The following is a 22,690-nucleotide window of genomic DNA, read 5'->3' as shown; positions in this document are numbered from 1 at the left end:
GCATCGATTGTCACTCCCAAGTTGGATTGTCACCCTATTCTCAGGTTGTGACCCAGCAGTGTAACACATTGCACCCGGAAACCTTGTCTAGATTACAGAGAGAGCCACCACACACCTGTCTATAAACAGATCGTAGAATGAGGTAAGAATGTGTATCCTGCCACTGATTGTCTTTCGTTTACCTGCAGCCCTGCCTATGGTGGCCGAGATTGCCCCGGCCCTCGTTCAGAGTATAAAGTTTGCAACTCTGACGATTGCTCAGGGCACTATGAAGATTTTCGGGCTCAGCAGTGTCAACAACGGAACTCCTATTATCTCCACCGGAACGTCAAGCATTCCTGGCTCCCTTATGAGCATCAAGAGGGTAGGTTTCCCTTTGAGACATGCATGTTCTCTCTTTTCACATCTGACGAGCATAGCTAGAGAAATACTAACCTATAAAACGCCACAGTTATTGTATGCTGCTTATGACTAATCCGCGATGATGGTGCACGTCGGGGTGATTTTCGACTTTCTCCTGCCGATGGGGGAGCTTTGCCGGGCGGAACTATTAGCGGAAAATTCAGAGGAACTCTCAATTTTCCTACTGAAATTTTTAAATAGTCAGAAAATGGAACACTGTAGCCAGAAATGAAAAATCGCACTGTACAATAAGTAACTTGGAAAAAGCTGTATTTCAACAAATTACGTATTATAATATGGTGTTGGTGTTAGAAAAGGTTCTGAGACTATTCTGCGAGTGACGTGATCTTGATAGCACCGGCTTGCTCGCTAAACTAAAAATTACTTATGCTTATAATTACCAGAAATCCAGGCAAGCTATAGATTAAATTCCTGGCCTGACCCCGTTCCCCACCACCACCGCCATGTCTGTCCTCTTCAGTCGCATCACGTGACATTTCCCTGTCATGTGGTTAAGCCGCCAGTCCATTCTCGGGGCTTTTCAAGTGACATTGCATTACCAGTTGCGGGCAGGTTGTCATGACACCCTGGGCTAGTACTCAGTCAATTCCAGCCCGTCTTGACCCGGAGTCACAACATTATTGAATTACCCAATAATTCTTATAAAAATACCTGAAGTCTTTGGGCCTTGGCTGCCCAATAATTATAGTCAACGGGTTTGTAAATTTAAACTCAATTACTTTTTATTTACAACACGAACTGTAATGAAATATGCAGCGAATACAACTGGTTAACTATTATCTAATTCCTAATCCCCCACTTTAACTTGCCCCCACCCTCTGCACGCACACGCATATACAAAACAGACAAACGCCGAGGGGAGGAGAGGGGTGTAAAATAATAGGTAAAAGGGGGAAAAAAGTCTTTGTTTCAGAGGGTTGTCTTTAAGCACACCTTTCTTCAAAGTAAGCTTTCCGATCCAGGTCTCTGTTTGCAGCCTGTAACAGTTTAGCTGTAGATTCATTCAGGTTCGCTGAAGGTTCGGAAATGCATCAACTCACAGGCTTTCTGGAGAGAGAGAGGGAACAGGTCCTTGCTCCCACGATTTAAAAACTGTTTCCCTTGGGTCTCTGGAAATCAGGCCGCTCAGGCAGGATCCAATCACCACCTGTTACCGGGCAGAAGACAGCCTTTTTTGCCAATTCATTGGCCACCAATGAATCGAACGGAGTCCCACCCCAAGAAGACTGGGTTCTGCTGTCCAAAGCTAGCAGCTCCATATACTATGTTGCAACTGCTTGAATTCTTCATTCTCTCTGATGCTTGGCTTAAGGATACATGTCCATTAAGCATCTATGGATCAAAATGATAACAGCAAAACATAAAGAAAGGGGAAATGAGGAAATGACCAGGAAGGACCTTTACAAGGTGCATCAGTGAACCTGTGTTTTTACCGACCAACAATGTATTGTCACAGGCCTCAAGGAGACGTTTAATTTCATCCATTGCGTCCTCAAGTGAGCCCAGGGGTTTGGCATGTGGCAAAAATGTGTTGGACATATTTATCTCTGAAACGGAGATTTTCCTTGTATTAATATTCTGTACCCTTGGGCTGCCAGATGTGCAAACTTCAGAACAGTACCACGGCCAACATAGCTTAAAATCATTTTCTTCCAAAAATAAAATAGAAGCACACTAAGGTGCTCAGGGTGAATTAAGGCTGAAACCGTACCTCGAATGCCCAGCTGTTTCTAATCCTTTTATCCTGTGTTTTCATGTTTTCTATTACGCAGTGCTCGGTGTAAACCCTCCGTTTCCTTTTTCTTTCCCAATCAAAAAATTATAGAGGCCCAGAAATGTGAACTAATTTGTCAGTCCAAGGAAACCGGGGATGTGGTCTTCATGAACCAAGTTGTACATGACGGGACACGCTGCAGTTATAAAGACCCCTTCAGTGTGTGTGCTCGAGGAGAATGTGTGGTAGGTGCTCGTCACTGGGTGCAGTCTCTGATGTGTGTGCCCCTCTTCTGGCCTCTTGCGCATGCCCCCAATTTTAATCGTCCCTAAACTCTGGAATTTCCTCCCTAAACCTCCGTGCATCTTTCTCCTAGTTTAAGACACTCCTCGAAATGTGTCACTTCAACCGAGCTCTTGATCACTCATCCTGATATGATTTGGATAACGGTTCGGTGAAGAGCCTCGGAATATTTCTCTGTGTTAAAGACGCTATATAAATGCAAGTTGACTAATTTTGGTCCTTGTGACGTTTTTATTTTAAAATTGTGATAATTTAAACCCTTGGTTGTACAGTTTTTAAAAAAGAATTCTGGCCGTTTTGTCAATGGGTGGAAATTCTGACATTGAACTATTCTCCTTTTGAAGCTTGTGGACTGTGACAAGGAAGTTGGTTCTTTCAAACAAGAAGATAAATGTGGTGTCTGTGGCGGTGACAATGCTCACTGTCGGACTGTTAAGGGAACTATTGCCAAGACTCCCAAACGAACAGGTGAGTCAAAACCGCATCTGCCGTGTCTTTAGTCTGCAATCTGGTTTGATGTGACTTACTTGAATACAGGACGCACTCAAAAAGAAACATACCTCCACTTACTTAAATGCGTTTACTGTCCCACTCTTAAAGTTTCCTCATTGTTTACAGCACTGTTTAAAGCTTGCGCCAAACATATTGAATTCAGGTAAAGGGGAAATTGAGAGTAACCTGTCCACTGTTTGCAGGTGTTATATAGCCACGGCTTCTGGGTGACTTGCTTAACAAAGCTGATGGACAGCCCTCCCCTCTGCTGCACAATAAACTTGGAAAATCAGTCCCAGGGTCTTGGCCAAGACTGACCAAGGTTGGCCAAGTTCATTCAACTCCATACTTCCCAGAGCTCTAATTGTGTTACTTATGGATTAAAGGACATGAGCTGCTTCAATTATCTTGAGGCGTAAACTGCTTAGCCCTATGCGCCTTCACAAACAGCCTCAATTCCTTCTGCTGAAGCCGGAGCTGCCAAAACAATGCTGCAGCAGCACACTCGCGTAGTTAGTCTAGGTCATCGAGCGGACCTGGAGCGGGATTCTCCGACCCCCCGCCGGGTTGGAGAATCGCCAGGGGGCAGAGTGAATCCCGCCCCTGCCGGCCGCCGAATTCTCCAGCACCGAAAATTTGGCGGGGGCGGGAATCGCGCCGGTCGGCGGCCCCCCCTCCCCCGGCGATTCGCCGGCCCGCGATGCGCCGAAGTCCCGTTGCTGTAATGCCAGTCCCGCCGGCGTGAATCAAACCACCTAGCCTACTGGCGGGCTCTGGGGTCCTGGGGGGGGGGGGGGGGGGGGGCGATCTGGCCCCTGGGGGTGCACGCACGGTGGCCTGGCCCGGGATCGGGGCCCACCGATCCGCGGGCGGGCCTGTGTCATGGGGGCACTCTTTTCCTTCCGCCTTGGCCAGAGCCTCCGCGATGGCCAACGTGGAAGTGAGCCCCCCCCCTGCACAGCCACTGACGCTCCCGCGCATGCGCGGACTTCCGCCAGCTGGCAAAGTCCCTTCGGCCCCGGCTGGCGTGGCGCCAAAGGCCTTTCCCGCCAGCCGGCGGCGCGCCAACCACTCCGGCGCGGGGCTAGCCCCTCAAGGTGAGGGCTTGGCCCCTAAAGGTGCGGAGAAATCCCCACCTTTTGGGCGGCCTGACGCCGGAGTGGTTCCCGCCACTCCATCCCTGATGGCAGCGAGAACTCGGGTTCGATTCTGGCCCCGGGTCACTGTCCGTGTGGAGTTTGCACACTCTCCCCATGTCTGCGTGGGTCTCACCCCCACAACCCAAAGATGCGCAGGGTAGGTGGATTGGCCGCGCTAAGTTGGCCCGTAATTCACAAAAAAAAGTAATACAATGTGTACTCAACGTCGATTTAACGCAAACATCTCTAATCCACATTATTAATAATAATCTTTATTGTCACAAGTAGGCTTACATTAACACTGCAATAAGTTACTGTGAAAATCCCCCAGTCACCACATTCCGGCGCCTGTTCGGGTACACAGAGGGAGAATTCAGAATGTCCCATTCACCTAACAGCACAAGAATTTTGGATTTAAGGCAGTAGCCACTCCCTTCACAGGGGAGAAATGGGTAGTGACCAATTGAACGCTAACCAGAGTATGACAAAAGAAACGGGGTTTGAGGAGAATTCTTGAAGGTGAGGAGAGAAACATAAAGATCTAGGAAGAGTATCGGTCTGTCTGGAAAATTTCCATTGACTGAGCATTCCGACTTCTGGGGAAGAGACTTCCAAATTTTCAAGTGTGTGTGTGTATACGTGTGTGTGTAGGTGTGTATGTGTGTGTGTGTGTGTGTGTACATGTGTGTGTGTGTGTACGTGTGTGTGTGTACGTGTGTGTACGTGTGTGTGTACCTGTGTGTGTGTGTGTACGTGTGTGTACATGTGTGTGTGTGTGTACGTGTGTGTGTGTGTGTACGTCTGTGTGTACGTCTGTGTGTGTGTGCGTGTTTGTGTGTGTGTTTGTGTACGTGTGTGTGTGTGTACGCGTGTGCACACTCTGAAAGCCTTTTGGATTTCGGCGGCAGCGGTGCGCAGGGGCCTTCTTGGAGGTGAGTAGTGTATTTAAAAGCCTTACCTTTACAGGAGCAGCCCTTTGGATTTCGGTGGCAGCGGTGCGCAGGGGCCTTCTGGGAGGTGAGTACTTACTTTAAAAAGCCTTGCCTTTACAGGAGCAGCCCTTTGGATTTCGGCGGCAGCAGTGCGCAGGGGCCTTCTTGGAGGTGAGTAGTGTATTTAAAAGCCTTACCTTTACAGGAGCAGCCCTTTGGATTTCGGCGGCAGCGGTGCGCAGGGGCCTTCTGGGAGGTGAGTAGTGTATTTAAAAGCCTTGCCTGGTCCCGTGTCTGTTCTTCTTTTCTGTTTTATTTGTTTTTATATAAGGCGGGAACCGGAAGCTCGACCAGCGGACCTCTGGCAAGTCCCCCCCCCCCCCCCCCCCCCCAACCAATAAATTCTGGTGGAGAGGAAACCCGAGACACTACACGTGTAGTGTCTCCCACCCGCCCTCCTCGTCTAACCTAATAATAAGACCCATTGGTGTAAGGTAAGTGCCATATTATATTATTATTATATTATTAGCATTGTGCAGGTCAAGGTTCGGAGGTGGAGGAGCAGTCTCTGTCAGCGAGAGAACCTGAGAACATCTAAGACACTCAGAAGGTAAGTAAGTTATTTTTACTTTTATACCTTTTTTCAAATTGTGTGTGTCGGGGGGAAACTAAAGTGACATCACAGAAAAGCTGTGGCCAGAGTGGCTGGTTGGGATTCTAACCTAAATTTAAAAAAAATTTGAGTATCTGGGAACTAATTAAACATAATAACTTAATTATAATTTAGAGGATATCTAAGCCAGAGATCGGAGAATATTATAGTTAGCTATCGCATTTCTATTAGAAATCTAGTGTTAGGAAACAGATAGTTGACAGTAACTTTGAAATTTAAAAAAAAGGATTTAAAAAAAAAAGACAAATTTTAATTAATTGACGCAATGTCAGTTAGAGGGGTGCTGTGCTCTGATTGTGAGATGTGGCAGGTCCGGGAGGCTTCCAGCGTCCCGGATGGCTTCATCTGCAGAAAGTGCACCCAACTGGAGCTCCTCACAGACCGCATGGTTCGGTTGGAGCAGCAATTGGATGCACTTAGGAGCATGCAGGTGGCGGAAAGCGTCATAGATCGCAGTTATGTAAATGGTCACACCCAAGGTGCAGGCAGAGAAATGGGTGACCACCAGAAAGGGCAGGCAGTCAGTGCAGGAATCCCCTGTGGTTGTCCCCCTCTCGAACAGATATACCCCTTTGGATACTGTCGGGGGGATAGCCTATCAGGGGAAAACAGCAGCAGCCAGAGCAGTGGCACCACGGCTGGCTCTGATGTTCAGAAGGGAGGGTCAAAGCGCAGAAGAGTAATAGTAATAGGGGACTCTATAGTCAGGGGCACAGATAGGCGCTTCTGTGGATGTGAAAGAGACTCCAGGATGGTATGTTGCCTCCCTGGTGCCAGGGTCCAGGATGTCTCCGAACGGGTAGAGGGAATCCTGAAGGGGGAGGGCAAACAGGCAGAGGTCGTTGTACATATTGGTACTAACGACATAGGCAGGAAGGGGCATGAGGTCCTGCAGCAGGAGTTCAGGGAGCTAGGCAGAAAGTTAAAAGACAGGACCTCGAGGGTTGTAATCTCGGGATTACTCCCTGTGCCACGTGCCAGTGAGGCTAGAAATAGGAAGATAGAGCAGATAAACACGTGGCTAAACAGCTGGTGTAGGAGGGAGGGTTTCCATTATCTGGACCACTGGGAGCTCTTCCGGGGCAGGTGTGACCTGTATAAGAAGGACGGGTTGCATCTAAACCGGAGAGGCATAAATATCCTGGCCGCGAGGTTTGCTAGTGTCACACGGGAGGGTTTAAACTAGTATGGCAGGGGGGTGGGCACGGGAGCAATAGGTCAGAAGGTGAGAGCATTGAGGGAGAACTAGGGAATAGGGACAGTGCCACTCTGAGGCAGAGCAGATGGGGAGAAGTTGCTGAACACAGCGGGTCTGGTGGCCTGAAGTGCATATGTTTTAATGCAAGGAGCATTACGGGTAAGGCAGATGAACTTAGAGCTTGGATTACTACTTGGAACTATGATGTTGTTGCCATTACAGAGACCTGGTTGAGGGAAGGGCAGGATTGGCAGCTAAACGTTCCAGGATTTAGATGTTTCAGGCGGGATAGAGGGGGATGTAAAAGGGGAGGTGGAGTTGCGCTACTTGTTCGGGAGAATATCACAGCTATACTGCGAGAGGACACCTCAGAGGGCAGTGAGGCTATATGGGTAGAGATCAGGAATAAGAAGGGTGCAGTCACAATGTTGGGGGTATACTATAGGCCTCCCAACAGCCAGCGGGAGATAGAGGAGCAGATAGGTAGACAGATTTTGGAAAAGAGTAAAAACAACAGGGTTGTGGTGATGGGAGACTTCAACTTCCCCAATATTGACTGGGACTCACTTAGTGCCAGGGGCTTAGACGGGGCGGAGTTTGTAAGGAGCATCCAGGAGGGCTTCTTAAAACAATATGTAAACAGTCCAACTAGGGAAGGGGCGGTACTGGACCTGGTATTGGGGAATGAGCCCGGCCAGGTGGTAGATGTTTCAGTAGGGGAGCATTTCGGTAACAGTGACCACAATTCAGTAAGTTTTAAAGTACTGGTGAACAAGGATAAGAGTGGTCCGAGGATGAATGTGCTAAATTGGGGGAAGGCTAATTATAACAATATTAGGCGGGAACTGAAGAACATAGATTGGGGGCGGATGTTTGAGGGCAAATCAACATCTGACATGTGGGAGGCTTTCAAGTGTCAGTTGAAAGGAATACAGGACCAGCATGTTCCTGTGAGGAAGAAAGATAAATACGGCAATTTTCGGGAACCTTGGATGACGAGTGATATTGTAGGCCTCGTCAAAAAGAAAAAGGAGGCATTTGTCAGGGCTAAGAGGCTGGGAACAGACGAAGCCTGTGTGGCATATAAGGAAAGTAGGAAGGAACTTAAGCAAGGAGTCAGGAGGGCTAGAAGGGGTCACGAAAAGTCATTAGCAAATAGGGTTAAGGAAAATCCCAAGGCTTTTTACACGTACATAAAAAGCAAGAGGGTAGCCAGGGAAAGGGTTGGCCCACTGAAGGATAGGCAAGGGAATCTATGTGTGGAGCCAGAGGAAATGGGCGAGGTACTAAATGAATACTTTGCATCAGTATTCACCAAAGAGAAGGAATTGGTAGATGTTGAGTCTGGAGAAGGGGGTGTAGATAGCCTGGGTCACATTGTGATCCAAAAAGACGAGGTGTTGGGTGTCTTAAAAAATATTAAGGTAGATAAGTCCCCAGGGCCTGATGGGATCTACCCCAGAATACTGAAGGAGGCTGGAGAGGAATTTGCTGAGGCCTTGACAGAAATCTTTGGATCCTCGCTGTCTTCAGGGGATGTCCCGGAGGACTGGAGAATAGCCAATGTTGTTCCTCTGTTTAAGAAGGGTAGCAAGGATAATCCCGGGAACTACAGGCCGGTGAGCCTTACTTCAGTGGTAGGGAAATTACTGGAGAGAATTCTTCGAGACAGGATCTACTCCCATTTGGAAGCAAATGGACGTATTAGTGAGAGGCAGCACGGTTTTGTGAAGGGGAGGTCGTGTCTCACTAACTTGATAGAGTTTTTCGAGGAGGTCACTAAGATGATTGATGCAGGTAGGGCAGTAGATGTTGTCTATATGGACTTCAGTAAGGCCTTTGACAAGGTCCCTCATGGTAGACTAGTACAAAAGGTGAAGTCACACGGGATCAGGGGTGAACTGGCAAGGTGGATACAGAACTGGCTAGGCCATAGAAGGCAGAGGGTAGCAATGGAGGGATGCTTTTCTAATTGGAGGGCTGTGACCAGTGGTGTTCCACAGGGATCAGTGCTGGGACCTTTGCTCTTTGTAGTATATATAAATGATTTGGAGGAAAATGTAACTGGTCTGATTAGTAAGTTTGCAGATGACACAAAGGTTGGTGGAATTGCGGATAGCGATGAGGACTGCCTGAGGATACAGCAGGATTTAGATTGTCTGGAGACTTGGGCGGAGAGATGGCAGATGGAGTTTAATCCGGACAAATGTGAGGTAATGCATTTTGGAAGGTCTAATGCAGGTAGGGAATATACAGTGAATGGTAGAACTCTCAAGAGTATTGAAAGTCAAAGAGATCTAGGAGTACAGGTCCACAGGTCATTGAAAGGGGCAACACAGGTGGAGAAGGTAGTCAAGAAGGCATACGGCATGCTTGCCTTCATTGGCCGGGGCATTGAGTATAAGAATTGGCAAGTCATGTTGCAGCTGTATAGAACCTTAGTTAGGCCACACTTGGAGTATAGTGTTCAATTCTGGTCGCCACACTACCAGAAGGATGTGGAGGCTTTAGAGAGGGTGCAGAAGAGATTTACCAGAATGTTGCCTGGTATGGAGGGCATAAGCTATGAGGAGCGATTGAATAAACTCGGTTTGTTTTCACTGGAACGAAGGAGGTTGAGGGGCGACCTGATAGAGGTATACAAAATTATGAGGGGCATAGACAGAGTGGATAGTCAGAGGCTTTTCCCCAGGGTAGAGGGGTCAATTACTAGGGGGCATAGGTTTAAGGTGAGAGGGGCAAGGTTTAGAGTAGATGTACGAGGCAAGTTTTTTACGCAGAGGGTAGTGGGTACCTGGAACTCGCTACCGGAGGAGGTAGTGGAAGCAGGGACGATAGGGACATTTAAGGGGCATCTTGACAAATATATGAATAGGATGGGAATAGAAGGATACGGACCCAGGAAGTGTTGAAGATTGTAGTTTAGTCGGGCAGTATGGTCGGCACGGGCTTGGAGGGCCAAAGGGCCTGTTCCTGTGCTGTACATTTCTTTGTTCTTTGTTGTTTGTATGTGTGTACGTGTGTGTGTGCGTGTATATGTGTGTACGTGTGTGTGTACATGTGTGTGTACGTGTGTGTGCGTGTACGTGTGTGTACGTGTGTATGTGTGTGTATGTGTGTGTGCGTGTACCTGTGTGTGTGTGTGTGTGTACCTGTGTGTGTGTACGTGTGTATATGTGTGTGTGTACCTGTGTGTGTGTGTACCTGTGTGTGTGTACGTGTGTATATGTGTGTGTGTACCTGTGTGTGTGTGTACCTGTGTGTGTGTGTGTGTGTGTACCTGTGTGTGTGTGTGTGTGTACGTGTGTGTGTACGTGTGTGTGCATGCGTACCTGTGTGTGTGTGTGTGCGTGCGTGTGTACATGTGTATGTACATGTGTGTTTGCCACTGTGCCATGCTCCAAACCATGGGACATGATTTGTGTATCTGATGACTGCAAGGCTCGGAGTTGGAATAGCCAGCTGAGGGAATAGTTCAACACGTGCTTTCTCTCGACCCAGAGACTTTCAAACCATCATATCTAAAATCCAGACACTGGTTATTCCTCCATCAAGCCTTCCCTGAGCATCTAAACATTTTCCTCCCACCCAGTAATGCCCCACTCATACCTCTGCATTGTTAACTCATGGCTCTGGGGGAATTTTCTTTTTCTGGTGTTCTCTGAAGGCAGGTCCGACCCCTGTTCTAATCTCTGCCGAGCAATGAGGCAGGGGCCGAATCCAGCCCAGCCAGAACGGGGATTGGGACCATGCTGTTGGGACCAATCTGGCCCATACTAGCCATCCCGCTAACTGCCCCGAGGAATCTGAGTTGCTGTTACTTGCATGTTGGAGCCTGGAGCTCTGGATTGTGATGGTAGAGAATTCACTAGCTGACCATCAATCTCTCCTGCTTTTCCTGCGTGTCGTTGGCATTTGTTGGAAGGACTTGTAAGTTGATTCGCAAACCTGTTCAGCGACATTATGATCGCCCCTTCCTATGCCACGCAGTCCTGGAGTGGGCCTTGAATCCAGAGCTGCTGGCTCAGAGGCTAGGACACTAGCCTACTGCGGCACAATGCATCCTATTCTGGAAGCATAACTACAGGGACAACACAATCATAGTTGTCATCCATGGTGTCTTCAGCCCGACAAGGAAACTCATTGCAGATTTGAAGGGTTTTGGACATGTCAAGGTGTTGGGTAAGGGAGGCAGCTGGAGAGTCACTGAATTATAATTCACACTTTTACACTGGTTGGTTGCACACTTACTATTGCACATCCAGCTGCAACCACAGAGAAAATTCCTTCACAGATATTCTCGCAATTAGCATTAAAGAGTCGTTGAAAAATGGTTGCAGGACATCGTGCTGTGTCACATCCCAGGCCTGCACAACCCGCTGTAGGGCAATGGTACAGTTCCAGAGGCACAGGGCGGGATTTTCCCATGCCGCGCCGTTTGGGAGAATCGCAGTCCGCGCCGCTTTTTCGCGCGACGCCGCCCCGCCATTCTCCGAACCGGCGAGAACGCCGTCACCAAGGTCGGCGGCGGGCCTGCCAGAGAATCGCCCGAGGTGCTAAGTATGGCGATTCTCCGGGACCCCCGCTATTCAGCGGCCCGGATGGGCCGAGGTCCCGACGGCGTGACCCCCAGGTCACTCCTTCCCCGTTCACTCCCGCTGAGTAAATTTGTCAGCCAGTCACGTTGTGCCGTCCACCGTCGGTGCTGGCGGGGGGGGGGTTTGGGGAAGGGTGCCGCCATGCTCGAGAGGGAGGAGGAGGAGGGGGTGGGGGAAGGATGCTGCCATGCTCGGGGGGTGGGGGTGGGGGGGGGGGGGGTTGGAGCCGCCCAGCCCACCCCCCCCTCCCACACAGGAGCCCCCACACAGGAGCCGCAACACCCAGCCCCCGTGAGGGTATGGCCAGCCCACGGTGGCGCAATGAGGGGGGACGGGGTAAACTGGCCGGTGGACGAAGACTGTGGGCAGGGGTCAGGGTGCCTGCGTGTCTGGAGGGTGACCAGGCAACCAGAAAACACATTTATCCCATGGCACCTGGCTGTCGAGGCGTCAAAGCGTCATCGTTAAACACGGTGTATCTCCCCCACCCCACCCTGCAGATCCTAATGTTTGCGCACCAGCCAGCGATATTTGCCGCCGTGGCGGGAACCGCTGCCCTGCAGGTGGCCCTTTGGCAGCGTCGACGCAGGCGGCTCGGAGCAGCTGCGGCAGCGGCGGCTGCAACAGAGGGACTGGCTGCAGAGGGCACCGTGCCACCCGCTCAGGCTGCAGAGGGCACCGTGCCACCCGCTCAGGCTGCAGAGGGCACCGTCCCACCCGCTCAGGCTGCAGGCCCGCCCGCCAGGTGCAGGAGCAGGCGGAGGGGGGGTGATGATCACCGCATCGTTGGGGTGCACAGGACAAGGATTCTGATCTTGATGGGGCGCAGGGAGAGGAGGCGGAGCAGGTGGTGGTGTCAAGGTGCCGGATGCGCCCCATGAGGCCTCAAGTGTCCCGTCACCGCATGTCCTTCCACGTCCTGCCGGACAGGGTAGGCAGGAGGAGACTCCGAATGAGTAGGGAGACCGCAGCACATTATATGCCACCTCATGGCACACCTGGCACCATGTGGAACGGGGGGAGGACATGCTATCCCGGTGGCCGTCAAGGTGACGGTTTCCCTCAACTTCTACGCGGCAGGGTCGTTCCAGGCACCGAGCAGGGACCTGTCCGGCATCCCCCAGGGATCGGTGCACCGGTGCATCCGAGCAGTCATGCCCTGTATGCCATCACCGACCGGTACATCCAGTTTCCAGAGGACCGCACACACCAGGATGCCAGGACAGCGGGATTCGCCTCCGTGGCGCGCGGATGACGCGTGCACATGAAGCCCCATGCCTTGCAAAACCTGACCAATGGCCGAAACCGTTGCCCCCATTGCCTCCACCGCAGACACCACCCATGCGGTGTCGGCCTGGGTGGCAGCCATGACCAGCACCACTCCCTGCTCCTGGACGCGGATGGACTCCTCCAACTGCATCTGCAGATGCTGGAAGGCAGCCGTCATCCCGTTGTCCACTCCCTGGGTTTCCAAACGCATCGGGTCTGTGGGTGGGTCTGGTAAGTCCAGGAACCCGGGAACCGTCTGGGCGGCAGCCGGGTGCTGGGCCTGGCCTGCCCTCCGACCGTCCGGCCCCTCGGCTGTTCATACCTCAACCTGCTGTACCGGTTCGGCTGTGTGGTGCGCACCAGTCAGTGTCCCAGAAGCCTCATCACTAATGTGCCCAACCGAGGTGAGTGTATCTGCGATGGTGGAGGGTGTGGGTGACAGCAGTGACGCAAGGTCCATGTCCTCATCGGACCCCAGGTCTGGGGTCTCCTGGGTCGAGCCTTGGACCGATGGACGTTGTCCCTGGCCCATGTAGGTGCCGTGTCCGGTCTGTCCATCATCTGTGTGGCCGTCCTCTGTCCGTCACTGTCCAGAGTCCCCGTCCTCTGTCCGTCACTGTCCAGAGTCCCCGTCCTCTGTCCGTCACTGTCCAGAGTCCCCGTCCTCTGTCCGTCACTGTCCAGAGTCCCCGTCCTCTGTCCGTCACTGTCCAGAGTCCCCGTCCTCTGTCCGTCACTGTCCAGAGTCCCCGTCCTCTGTGCGTCACTGTCCAGAGCCCCCGTCCTCTGTGCGTCACTGTCCAGAGTCCCCGTCCTCTGTCCGTCACTGTCCAGAGTCCCCGTCCTCTGTCCGTCACTGTCCAGAGTCCCCGTCCTCTGTCCGTCACTGTCCAGAGTCCCCGTCCTCTGTCCGTCACTGTCCAGAGTCCCCGTCCTCTGTCCGTCACTGTCCAGAGTCCCCGTCCTCTGTCCGTCACTGTCCAGAGTCCCCGACCTCTGTCCGTCACTGTCCAGAGTCCCCGTCCTCTGTCCGTCACTGTCCAGAGTCCCCGTCCTCTGTCCGTCACTGTCCAGAGTCCCCGTCCTCTGTCCGTCACTGTCCAGAGTCCCCATCCTCTGTCCGTCACTGTCCAGAGTCCCCGCCCTCTGTCCGTCACTGTCCAGAGTCCCCGTCCTCTGTGCGTCACTGTCCAGAGCCCCCGTCCTCTGTGCGTCACTGTCCAGAGTCCCCGTCCTCTGTCCGTCACTGTCCAGAGTCCCCGTCCTCTGTGCGTCACTGTCCAGAGTCCCCGTCCTCTGTCCGTCACTGTCCAGAGTCCCCGTCCTCTGTCCGTCACTGTCCAGAGTCCCCGTCCTCTGTCCGTCACTGTCCAGAGTCCCCGTCCTCTGTCCGTCACTGTCCAGAGGCCCCGTCCTCTGTCCGTCACTGTCCAGAGTCCCCGTCCTCTGTGCGTCACTGTCCAGAGTCCCCGTCCTCTGTGCGTCACTGTCCAGAGTCCCCGTCCTCTGTGCGTCACTGTCCAGAGTCCCCGTCCTCTGTGCGTCACTATCCAGAGTCCCCGTCCTCTGTGCGTCACTGTCCAGAGTCCCCGTCCTCTGTCCGTCACTGTCCAGAGTCCCCGTCCTCTGTGCGTCACTGTCCTGGCTCTCCGTCCTCCTTTCGTCCGCCTCATGGCCGTCAGTGTCCTGACTGTTCGTCCTATGTTCGTCAGTGTTGTTTCTGTCGGTCCTCTGTGCGTCTGCTTCCTGTGCCCCGGCCTCGGAAGAGGGCCCTCCTGTCCATCTTCCCTCCCTCCCTTGCGTGCGTCCCTGTGGGCGGATGGATGTGGACCTGGACGGCGGTGGCTTCTCCCAGACGTTCCGGGACGATCGGCTGCTGGCCTGGATTCCACAATAAAGCATATATCGTTGGACACGAGGAGTCGGGTGTGAGGGGGTGGAGGGGGCAGTGTGAGGGGGGCTAGGGGGTGGAGGGGGCAGTGTGAGTGGATGGAGTGTGAGGGGGGGTTGGGGGGTGGAGGAGGCAGTGTGAGGGGGGTTTGGAGGGTGGAGGGTGGAGTGTGAGGGGGTGGAGTATGAGGGGGTTTAGGGGGTGGAGGAGGCGGTGTGAGGGGGTGGAGTGTGAGGGTGGGTTAGGGGGTGGAGGGGGCAGTGTGAGGGGGTGGAGTGTGAGGGGGCTAAGGGGGTGGAGGGGGCAGTGTGAGGGGGGGTTAGGGGGTGGAGGGGGCAGTGTGAGGGGGGTTAGGGGATGCAGGGGGCAGTGTGAGGGGGTTAGGGGGTGGAGGGGGCAGTGTGAGGGGGGTTAGAGGGTGGAGGGGGCAGTGTGAGGGGGTGGAGAGTGAGGGGGGGTTAGGGGGTGGAGGGGACAGTATGAGGGGGGGTGAGGGGGTGGAGGGGGCAGTGTGAGGGGGTGGAGAGTGAGGGGGGGTTAGGGGGTGGAGGGGACAGTGTGAGGGGGTGGAGTGTGAGGGGGTTAGGGGGTGCAGGGGGCAGTGTGAGGGGGTGGAGTGTGAGGGGTGTTAGGGGTGGAGGGGGCAGTGTGAGGGGGGTTAGGGGGTGGAGGGGGCAGTGTGAGGGGGTGGAGTGTGAGGGGGTTTAGGGGTGGAGGGGGCAGTGTGAGGGGGGTTGGGGGGTGGAGTGTGAGGGGGTGGAGGGGGCAGTGTGAGGGGGGTTAGGGGGTGGAGGGGGCAGTGTGAGGGGTGTTAGGGGGTAGAGGAGGCAGTGTGAGGGGGGTTAGGGGGTGGAGGGGGTAGTGTGAGGGGGGGCAGTGAGTGAGGGGGGGAAGGGGGAGGTGAGGGGCTGAGGGAGTGTAGCCAGGCAGGGGAGTCTCACTTGGTCCTACGGTTCCGATCTGGCATGGCGCTACCTCCCGGGTGGCGGCTCCCCCAGCGAGGTCCAGAGCCCTCTGCTCATGGACGGTGAGGGGGTACAGCACAGGTGATCCCCCTCCGGTTGTTGCACACTCCCGGTGGTTGTGGGCTGTCTTGTCCTGCGGCGGTGGGGGGGGGAAGCATCAGATTTAGGCGGTCAGCAGCAAGACGCGCAGATGTTGGCAACATTATGACTGGGGGCGGGGGTCACTGGGCACCAGGCCATGGCAGCTCACAAGGGGGGGGTGGTGCCCATGTTGGTCGGGCGCAACATGGTGACCCCTCCTGCGTGGGTGGGGGGGGGTGGGGGGGAACGTGACACGTGGGGGGGGGGGGAGGGAGGGGGGAGTGTGGCCCGGGGACACTCTCGGGGTACTTACCCTGGCAACCCTCGTGAGGTGGTGGAGCTTCTTGCGGCACTGGCGGGGGGGGTGCCCCACAGCGCTGACGGCGATGCCCACTTCACGCCAGCTGCGCTTGACTGTGCGGGCCGGGTACCGGTGGCCACGTCTTGGGCACAGGATCGACCTGCGCTCTTCAACTGCGTCCAGCAATGCCTCCAGGTCATTGTCCCGGAACCTGGGAGCGGCACGGCGGGGCGCAGCCATCTCGATCGGCCGGGGCCTGTGCGCGGCTCGCGCACATTAAATGACGCGGCATCATCCAGGCGTTGCGCGATGACGGCGCTGCTCTGGCGCCACGCCCACCGCGTTTCAGGCCCCTGCCGGCAGCCCGTTCGGCTTGTCGTGAAACGCAACGGCATTCACGACGGCGCTCACGCTCTGACTTGCCATCGGAGAATCCCGGCCAATGTTCTTAGTTTGTTCCCCAACAAGGGGTGGAATAAGGTTGAAGAGCAAAATGGAATTGTTGTGTTTCATTTTCCTCCTCAGCGCAAACAACAGAAACATTTTGCATTGAGCAGTTTTAAGGTAGACTGCAAATTGGAGTTGAACCTTGTTTCTATTGCAATTGTGAAATCGAAGGCAATCTGACCACTTAATATGTGCGGAGACATACTGGACCAGACTGAAAGCTCGTCTTAACGGCGTTTGGTCAGGCTGGACTATGGCCTCATGATAAATCACAGGCCAAGTCAAGCTATGGGCGCACATTTCTGTTTATGTACACCGCTCTTGGGAATGGACGTGCAGAGTGTAAGAAAACATTGCAACCCTTCTGTAGACCGAATCTATTTTAACCAACGAGGCAAACAAAATACTCCATTTATTGCAAAACTCTTTAAGATAAACACATTCTCTCGAGAAGCAAAGCAAGAATCCTGGGCGAAATTAGTCAACTCCCAAGGCACAAAAGGTTGTACAAGATGTGAATGATTCTTCGACACATGATGAATTTTGCCTGCCCAAAGACTGCTTTTGCAAATACTGCCCGCCGTTATAACCTTGTTTTGAGAAATCTAATTGCCTTTGTTCAAAACTACAGTAATTCATCAAGACTAGATTGCGCAGGAGAAAAATAGATGTCACATTTCCCCTCCAGACATTTGAAAAGGCTTAATAGCTTGGAAAAATGCACCAATGATCTGGAAATTGATCTTTTCTATTGACAGTTTCTGACATCAGGATGGTTGGGGGGGAAAAAAAGAGACATGTCAAAACTTTTCGTCTTGCACTATTACAATCCTAGACCAGACGCCAAAAGTGACAATCATACTGGACAGAAACCCCAATATTTTATTTTAATTTTGTCAGACTGTGAGGAAAGGATTCCCGTACCAGCCTCCCCGAACAGGCGCCGGAATGTGGCGACTAGGGGCTTTTCACAGTAACTTAATTTGAAGCCTACTTGTGACAATAAGCGATTTTCATTTCATTTTTTTTCCATTTCATTTCACACAAAGTAGGGATGTGGTAGATTAAACAAACTTTATTACTCACAACAGTATTAAAATATTTTAACACCACACAAGAAAATAGCCTACAATTACCCCTTAAACAATGCTAATCAAAACAGTGACGTAATAACCCCTATCTTTATTTCCACTCAAACAACAAAACCATCTCAGGTTACGATCCACTTTTAAATACAGTTAGCACTCAGCAATACTTTCACTTTGAGAAAGAGAGATCTTTTGAGACTGCTTAAAGAAAGAGACCTGACCCCCTGTCAGAATAATGCAGAATCGCTGGCTGTATTCCTTCAGAAACCTTCTCAGCTCCTCTTCCAACCAAAAACACTGACTCCTAGATATTCGACTACAGGTAACCTTGTATCCTGCTTTGAAACTTTTGCTTCAAAATCCATTTGAGAAGCCACAGGCCTGCCATGTGGGAGATTGGAATTCATAAACCAGAGACTGAATTAACTTATCTGTAAAAGTGGACTATCTTTATCTGTAAATAATATTTGCCTGTGTGTGAGATCAATGGTGTGATGTTGTGTGATCTGGTGTAAGCGAGAGAATAAGTAATCATCTATATTTTTAAACTCAATAAAGCTTGTTGCTGAATATTAAAATTGGAATAAACACTCTTGAGGATGAGAAACGATGCGCTCTTTCCACACAAGACCTACTGACCTTGCAAAGTAAGAGAGCAGATACATTCTGTCCATGACACTAGGCCAAAAGCTTTCTCCAGGGAAGAAACCAATGCTTTAAAGGCTGGAGTATTTTGGACAAACTCCTGACTGTCTCTTAATAGTTTGGTGGTAGTCAAAAAGCAAAATCTTCGGGCAGCACGGTAGCACAGTGGGTTAGCACTGCGGCCTCACGGCGCCGAGGCCCCAGGTTCGATCCCGGCTCTGGGTCACTGACCGTGTGGAGTTTGCACATTCTCCCTGTGTTTGCGTGGGTTTCGCCCCCACAACCTAAAAGATGTGCAAGTTAGGTGGATTGGCCACGCTAAATTGCCCCTTAATTGGAAAAAAAAATGAATTGGGTACTCTAAATTTAAAAGAAAAAAGCAAAATTAGATGATGGCACTTCAATTTCCTTCAATCTACTTTTAATTGCAGTATTTGAAATAGTGAGGAGGAATCTAAATGTTTAATGTTTTTTTCATTTCATCATGTACCAGTTCAGGTTTCCAAAGTAAAATGTTTAACCTTGGCTATCTATTTATGGGCGACACAGTAGCACAGTGGTTAGCACTGTTGCTTCACAGCTCCAGGGTCCGAGGTTTGATTCCCGCTTGGGTCACTGTCTGTGCGGAGTCCGAACGTTCTCCCCGTGTCTGCGTGGGTTTCCTCCGGGTGGTCTGGTTTCCTCCCACAAGTCCCGAAAGTCGTGCTGTTAGGTGAATTGGATAATCTGAATTCTCCCTCCGTGTACACGAACAGGCCCCAGAATGTAGCGACTAGGGGCTTTTCACAGTAACTTCATTGCAGTGTTAATGTAAGCCCACTTGTGACAATAAAGATTATTATTAAATTATTTCCTTGTATATGAGGTCATAGATTATCATAGATTATCATAGAATTTACAGTGCAGAAGGAGGCCATTCGGCCCATAGAGTCTGCACCGGCTCTTGGAAAGAGCACCAGACTCAAGGTCAACACCTCCACCCTATCCCCATAACCCAGCAACCCCACCCAACACGAAGGGCAATTTATCATGGCCAATCCACCTAACCTGCACATCTTTGGACTGTGGGAGGAAACCGGAGCACCCGCAGGAAACCCACGCACACACGGGGAGGATGTGCAGACTCCGCACAGACAGTGACCCAAGCCGGAATCGAACCTGGGACCCTGGAGCTGTGAAGCAATTGTGCTAGCCACAATGCTACCGTGCTGCCCATTTGCTGGTCATTTGACAGTTGACCACATCTCTGCCCCTCGTATTGTCCGCCTCTGCCTCTGCAACTTAACCCCACCGTGAGATTTAATTCCATCGCTTAGCTACCTTTTATGACCTGGCTGCGTAAGACTATTTTTGTTCGTGGCAAAATTCGAGCAATGATGTTGGGATTTGTGAGAAATTAGATTACAACTTCCCAGACTAACTTATCATTGTAGTCACATGGAAGATCCATTCATCAGGGGTTGGATTGAAGGCCAGGTTGCTGAGTTCAGAGGGGCAGTGTGTTAATGCAGTTGACTATCTCAAAACGCACACGCTCAAAAGGAACAAATCTCACCCTATAATCTACACAGTGACGCCACTAATAATTTTACTCTTGTGACATTCACCATGGTATGTTGTCCTTCATTGCGAGAGATTTCGAGCACAGAAACAGGGATGTGTTGTTGCATTAAACAGGGCCTTGGTGAGGCCACACTTGGAGAATTGTGTGCAGTTTAGGTCTCCTTTTCTGAGGAAGGATGTTCTTGCTCTCGAGGGAGTGCAGCGAAGGTTTATCAGACTGATTCCAGTGATGTCGGGACTGTCATATGAGGAGTGATTGACTAGGTTGGGATTGTTCTCGCTGGAGTTCAGAAGAATGAGGGGGGAATCTCATAGAGACTTATAAAATTCTAACAGGACTGGACAGGGTAGATGCAGGGAAGATGTTCCTAATGATGGGTGTGTCCAGAACCAGGGGTCACAGTCTGAGGATTCAGGGTAAACCATTTCGGACAGAGATGAGGAGACATTTCTTCACCCAAAGAGTGGTGAGCCTGTGGAATTCATTACCACAGGAAGTAGTTGATGCCAAAACATTGAATATATTCAAGAGGCGGCTGGATATAGCACTTGGGGCGAGTGGGATCAAAGGCTCTGGGGAGAAAACAGATTAGGCTATTGAGTTGGATGATCAGCCATGATCGTGATGAATGGTGGAGCAGGCTCGAAGGGACAAAAGGCCTCCTCCTACTATCTTCTATGTATTTATATGCGGTCTAAGACATACCTGTCTTGTTATTTTGGTGGAACGTTAATTTACATGGGTTTCACATCGCAGATAAACTACAATTATATGAAGCAACCCCTGGACTCAGTAACATTGTGTAACTTTTACAGTTTTCAAATCAAAAATGAAGCATTGCTCAAGTTTGAATTGATTAATTCCAATGTCCCATATTTTGCAGGGATGTTCAAAATGTTTGAACTGCCAGCCGGAGCGAGACATGTTCAGATCGAAGAAACAGAACCGTCCACAAATCTAATTTGTAAGTTTATTTCAAGGATCCAATGGCATATCAATATGTAGCTCTGGAAGGAGTTCTGTAATCCTTGCTATATTGAAACAAATTTAGAATTAAACTTCAGAGGAAATCAGTTGCCGTGGATACTCTTAATTTATTTTGGAAAACATTGCATGATATTTTCATTATGTTGAAACCAAATTATGATAGCTAAAACATTACACATTTTTAAGATAAGTTATGTTGGACGTTTAATGGTTATGATTTCCCCCTATGATGGTGATATTTTCTTTACAGCTGTGAAGAATCAAGCAACTGGTAATTTCATTCTCAATGCCAAAGGTGAAAAGTCAAAGCCAAAAATGTTTATCGGAATGGGTCTGGAATGGGAGTATTCCATAGAAAATGGCAAGGAAATTCTTAAATCCAGTGGCCCGCTGTATAACAACATACTCGTTTTTGTAAGTTATGCAATTATTAAATGATCTTTTGTTGAAACATTCCTACCCCGATCTCTCTTCTCTTCCCCCGCCCCCTCCTCCTTAAGGTGCCAATTCACTCCAAGGTATAATTCCTCCAATATCTCACTCTGATGTCTGGATGCTAATCTGAACATTGAGAATGGGGGGGGGGGGGAATTTCCCAATTATGGGGCAATTTAGCACGGCCAATCCCTCTCCCTGCACACCTCTGGGCTGTGAGGGCACGCAGCCACTGGGAGAATGTGCAAACCCCCGGGGCCGGGATCGAACCCGGGTCCTCGGTGCCGGGAGACAATAGTGCTAACCACTGTGACACCGTGCCACCTATTTCTCCATTTTTGAGAGGACAATAAACGCAGATACGAGTGCATAAAATAGGTCTGAGGCAAAGACAAACAAATCCCATCATTAGCGAGCAAGGTTAAAATCCTCTGTGAATGCATTTCCTAATGTAATGCACTGGAATATTCACCACCCTTTACAATAAGTCGCCCACTATCTCCCCTTTTTCATGTAGACATCAGTGAAAGTTTTAAATGACCTTTGGAAGCATTGTTAAGTTTTGATTCATTCATGGAATTATGCAGTATGGAAGGAGGTCATTTGTCCCATGATGCCTATACTGACTGGAAAGTCGCCATTTAATCCAACTCCCTTCCTCTTTTTCCATACTCCTGCAAAGTGCTGCTTTACAATTCAGCGCGACTTCCTGTGTGAGAGCGTCAAGCTGCTATCTGTCAATCACCTTGGGGTAGTCTGACGATGTGAATGGCAATCTAAAAGTCCAAGTTTCTTCTTATAATGTCCGTGGAGTAGCTCGTTTGCTGGATTGTTTAAACTGTTCTAAGGGACAAGGGAACTCTTAATTCAAAGCTCGTGATTGTGTGTCAGCGTATCTTAATTTTAGTTTTGGCATTTGAGACTGCTTCCAAAGATATTGTAAGAAACCTTACAACACCAGGGTAAAGTCCAACAGGTAGTTTCGAATCACTAGCTTTCGGAGCACAGCTCCTTCCTCAGGTGAATGAAGGGTGGGTTCCAGAAACATATATATAGACATATAATGGAACATACGTGTCTTACAGAGAACAGTTAAAATGAGAGAATTTACATCTGGGGTAAAATAGTGAATGCGAGTCTTTGCAGGTAATTAAGTCTTTACCGGTCCAGATGGAGAAACTGGAGAGAGGGATAATCACAGGTTAAAGAGGTGTGAATTGTCTCAAGCCAGGACAGTTGGTAGGATTTCGCAAGCCCAGATACATCGATGACATTTTTTTTCCTTTGGACCCACGGCGAAGAATCACTGAAACGACTACACGATGACATCAATAAGTTCCATCCTACCATCAGACTCACCATGGACCACTCTCCAGAATCGGTTGCATTCTTGGACACACTCATCTCCATCAAGGACGGTCACCTCAGCACTTCGCTTTACCGCAAGCCCACGGATAACCTCATGATGCTCCACTTCTCCAGCTTCCACCCTAAACACATTAAAGAAGCCATCCCCTAGGGACAAGCTCTCCATATACACAGGAT

The 22,690-nt window shown here is 50.6% G+C and overlaps 1 protein-coding gene across 1 annotated transcript in view; it reads left to right on the top strand.

Annotated features, from left to right (window-relative positions):
* The window catches only part of LOC140403638 (A disintegrin and metalloproteinase with thrombospondin motifs 14-like), a 206,239-nt gene that overhangs the window by 159,235 nt on the left and 24,314 nt on the right, over positions 1–22,690 (top strand). Inside the window, 5 exon segments of the mRNA XM_072491785.1 lie at positions 189–364; positions 2,249–2,382; positions 2,785–2,908; positions 20,607–20,687; positions 20,961–21,124. Of these exon segments, the coding sequence (XP_072347886.1) occupies positions 189–364; positions 2,249–2,382; positions 2,785–2,908; positions 20,607–20,687; positions 20,961–21,124 (679 nt within the window).

The sequence above is a fragment of the Scyliorhinus torazame genome, chromosome 28, assembly GCF_047496885.1.
Source record: "Scyliorhinus torazame isolate Kashiwa2021f chromosome 28, sScyTor2.1, whole genome shotgun sequence".
NCBI lineage: Eukaryota > Metazoa > Chordata > Chondrichthyes > Carcharhiniformes > Scyliorhinidae > Scyliorhinus > Scyliorhinus torazame.
The sequence above is the reverse complement of the archived record's forward strand: the minus strand, read 5'-3'. Positions and strand labels throughout refer to the sequence as shown.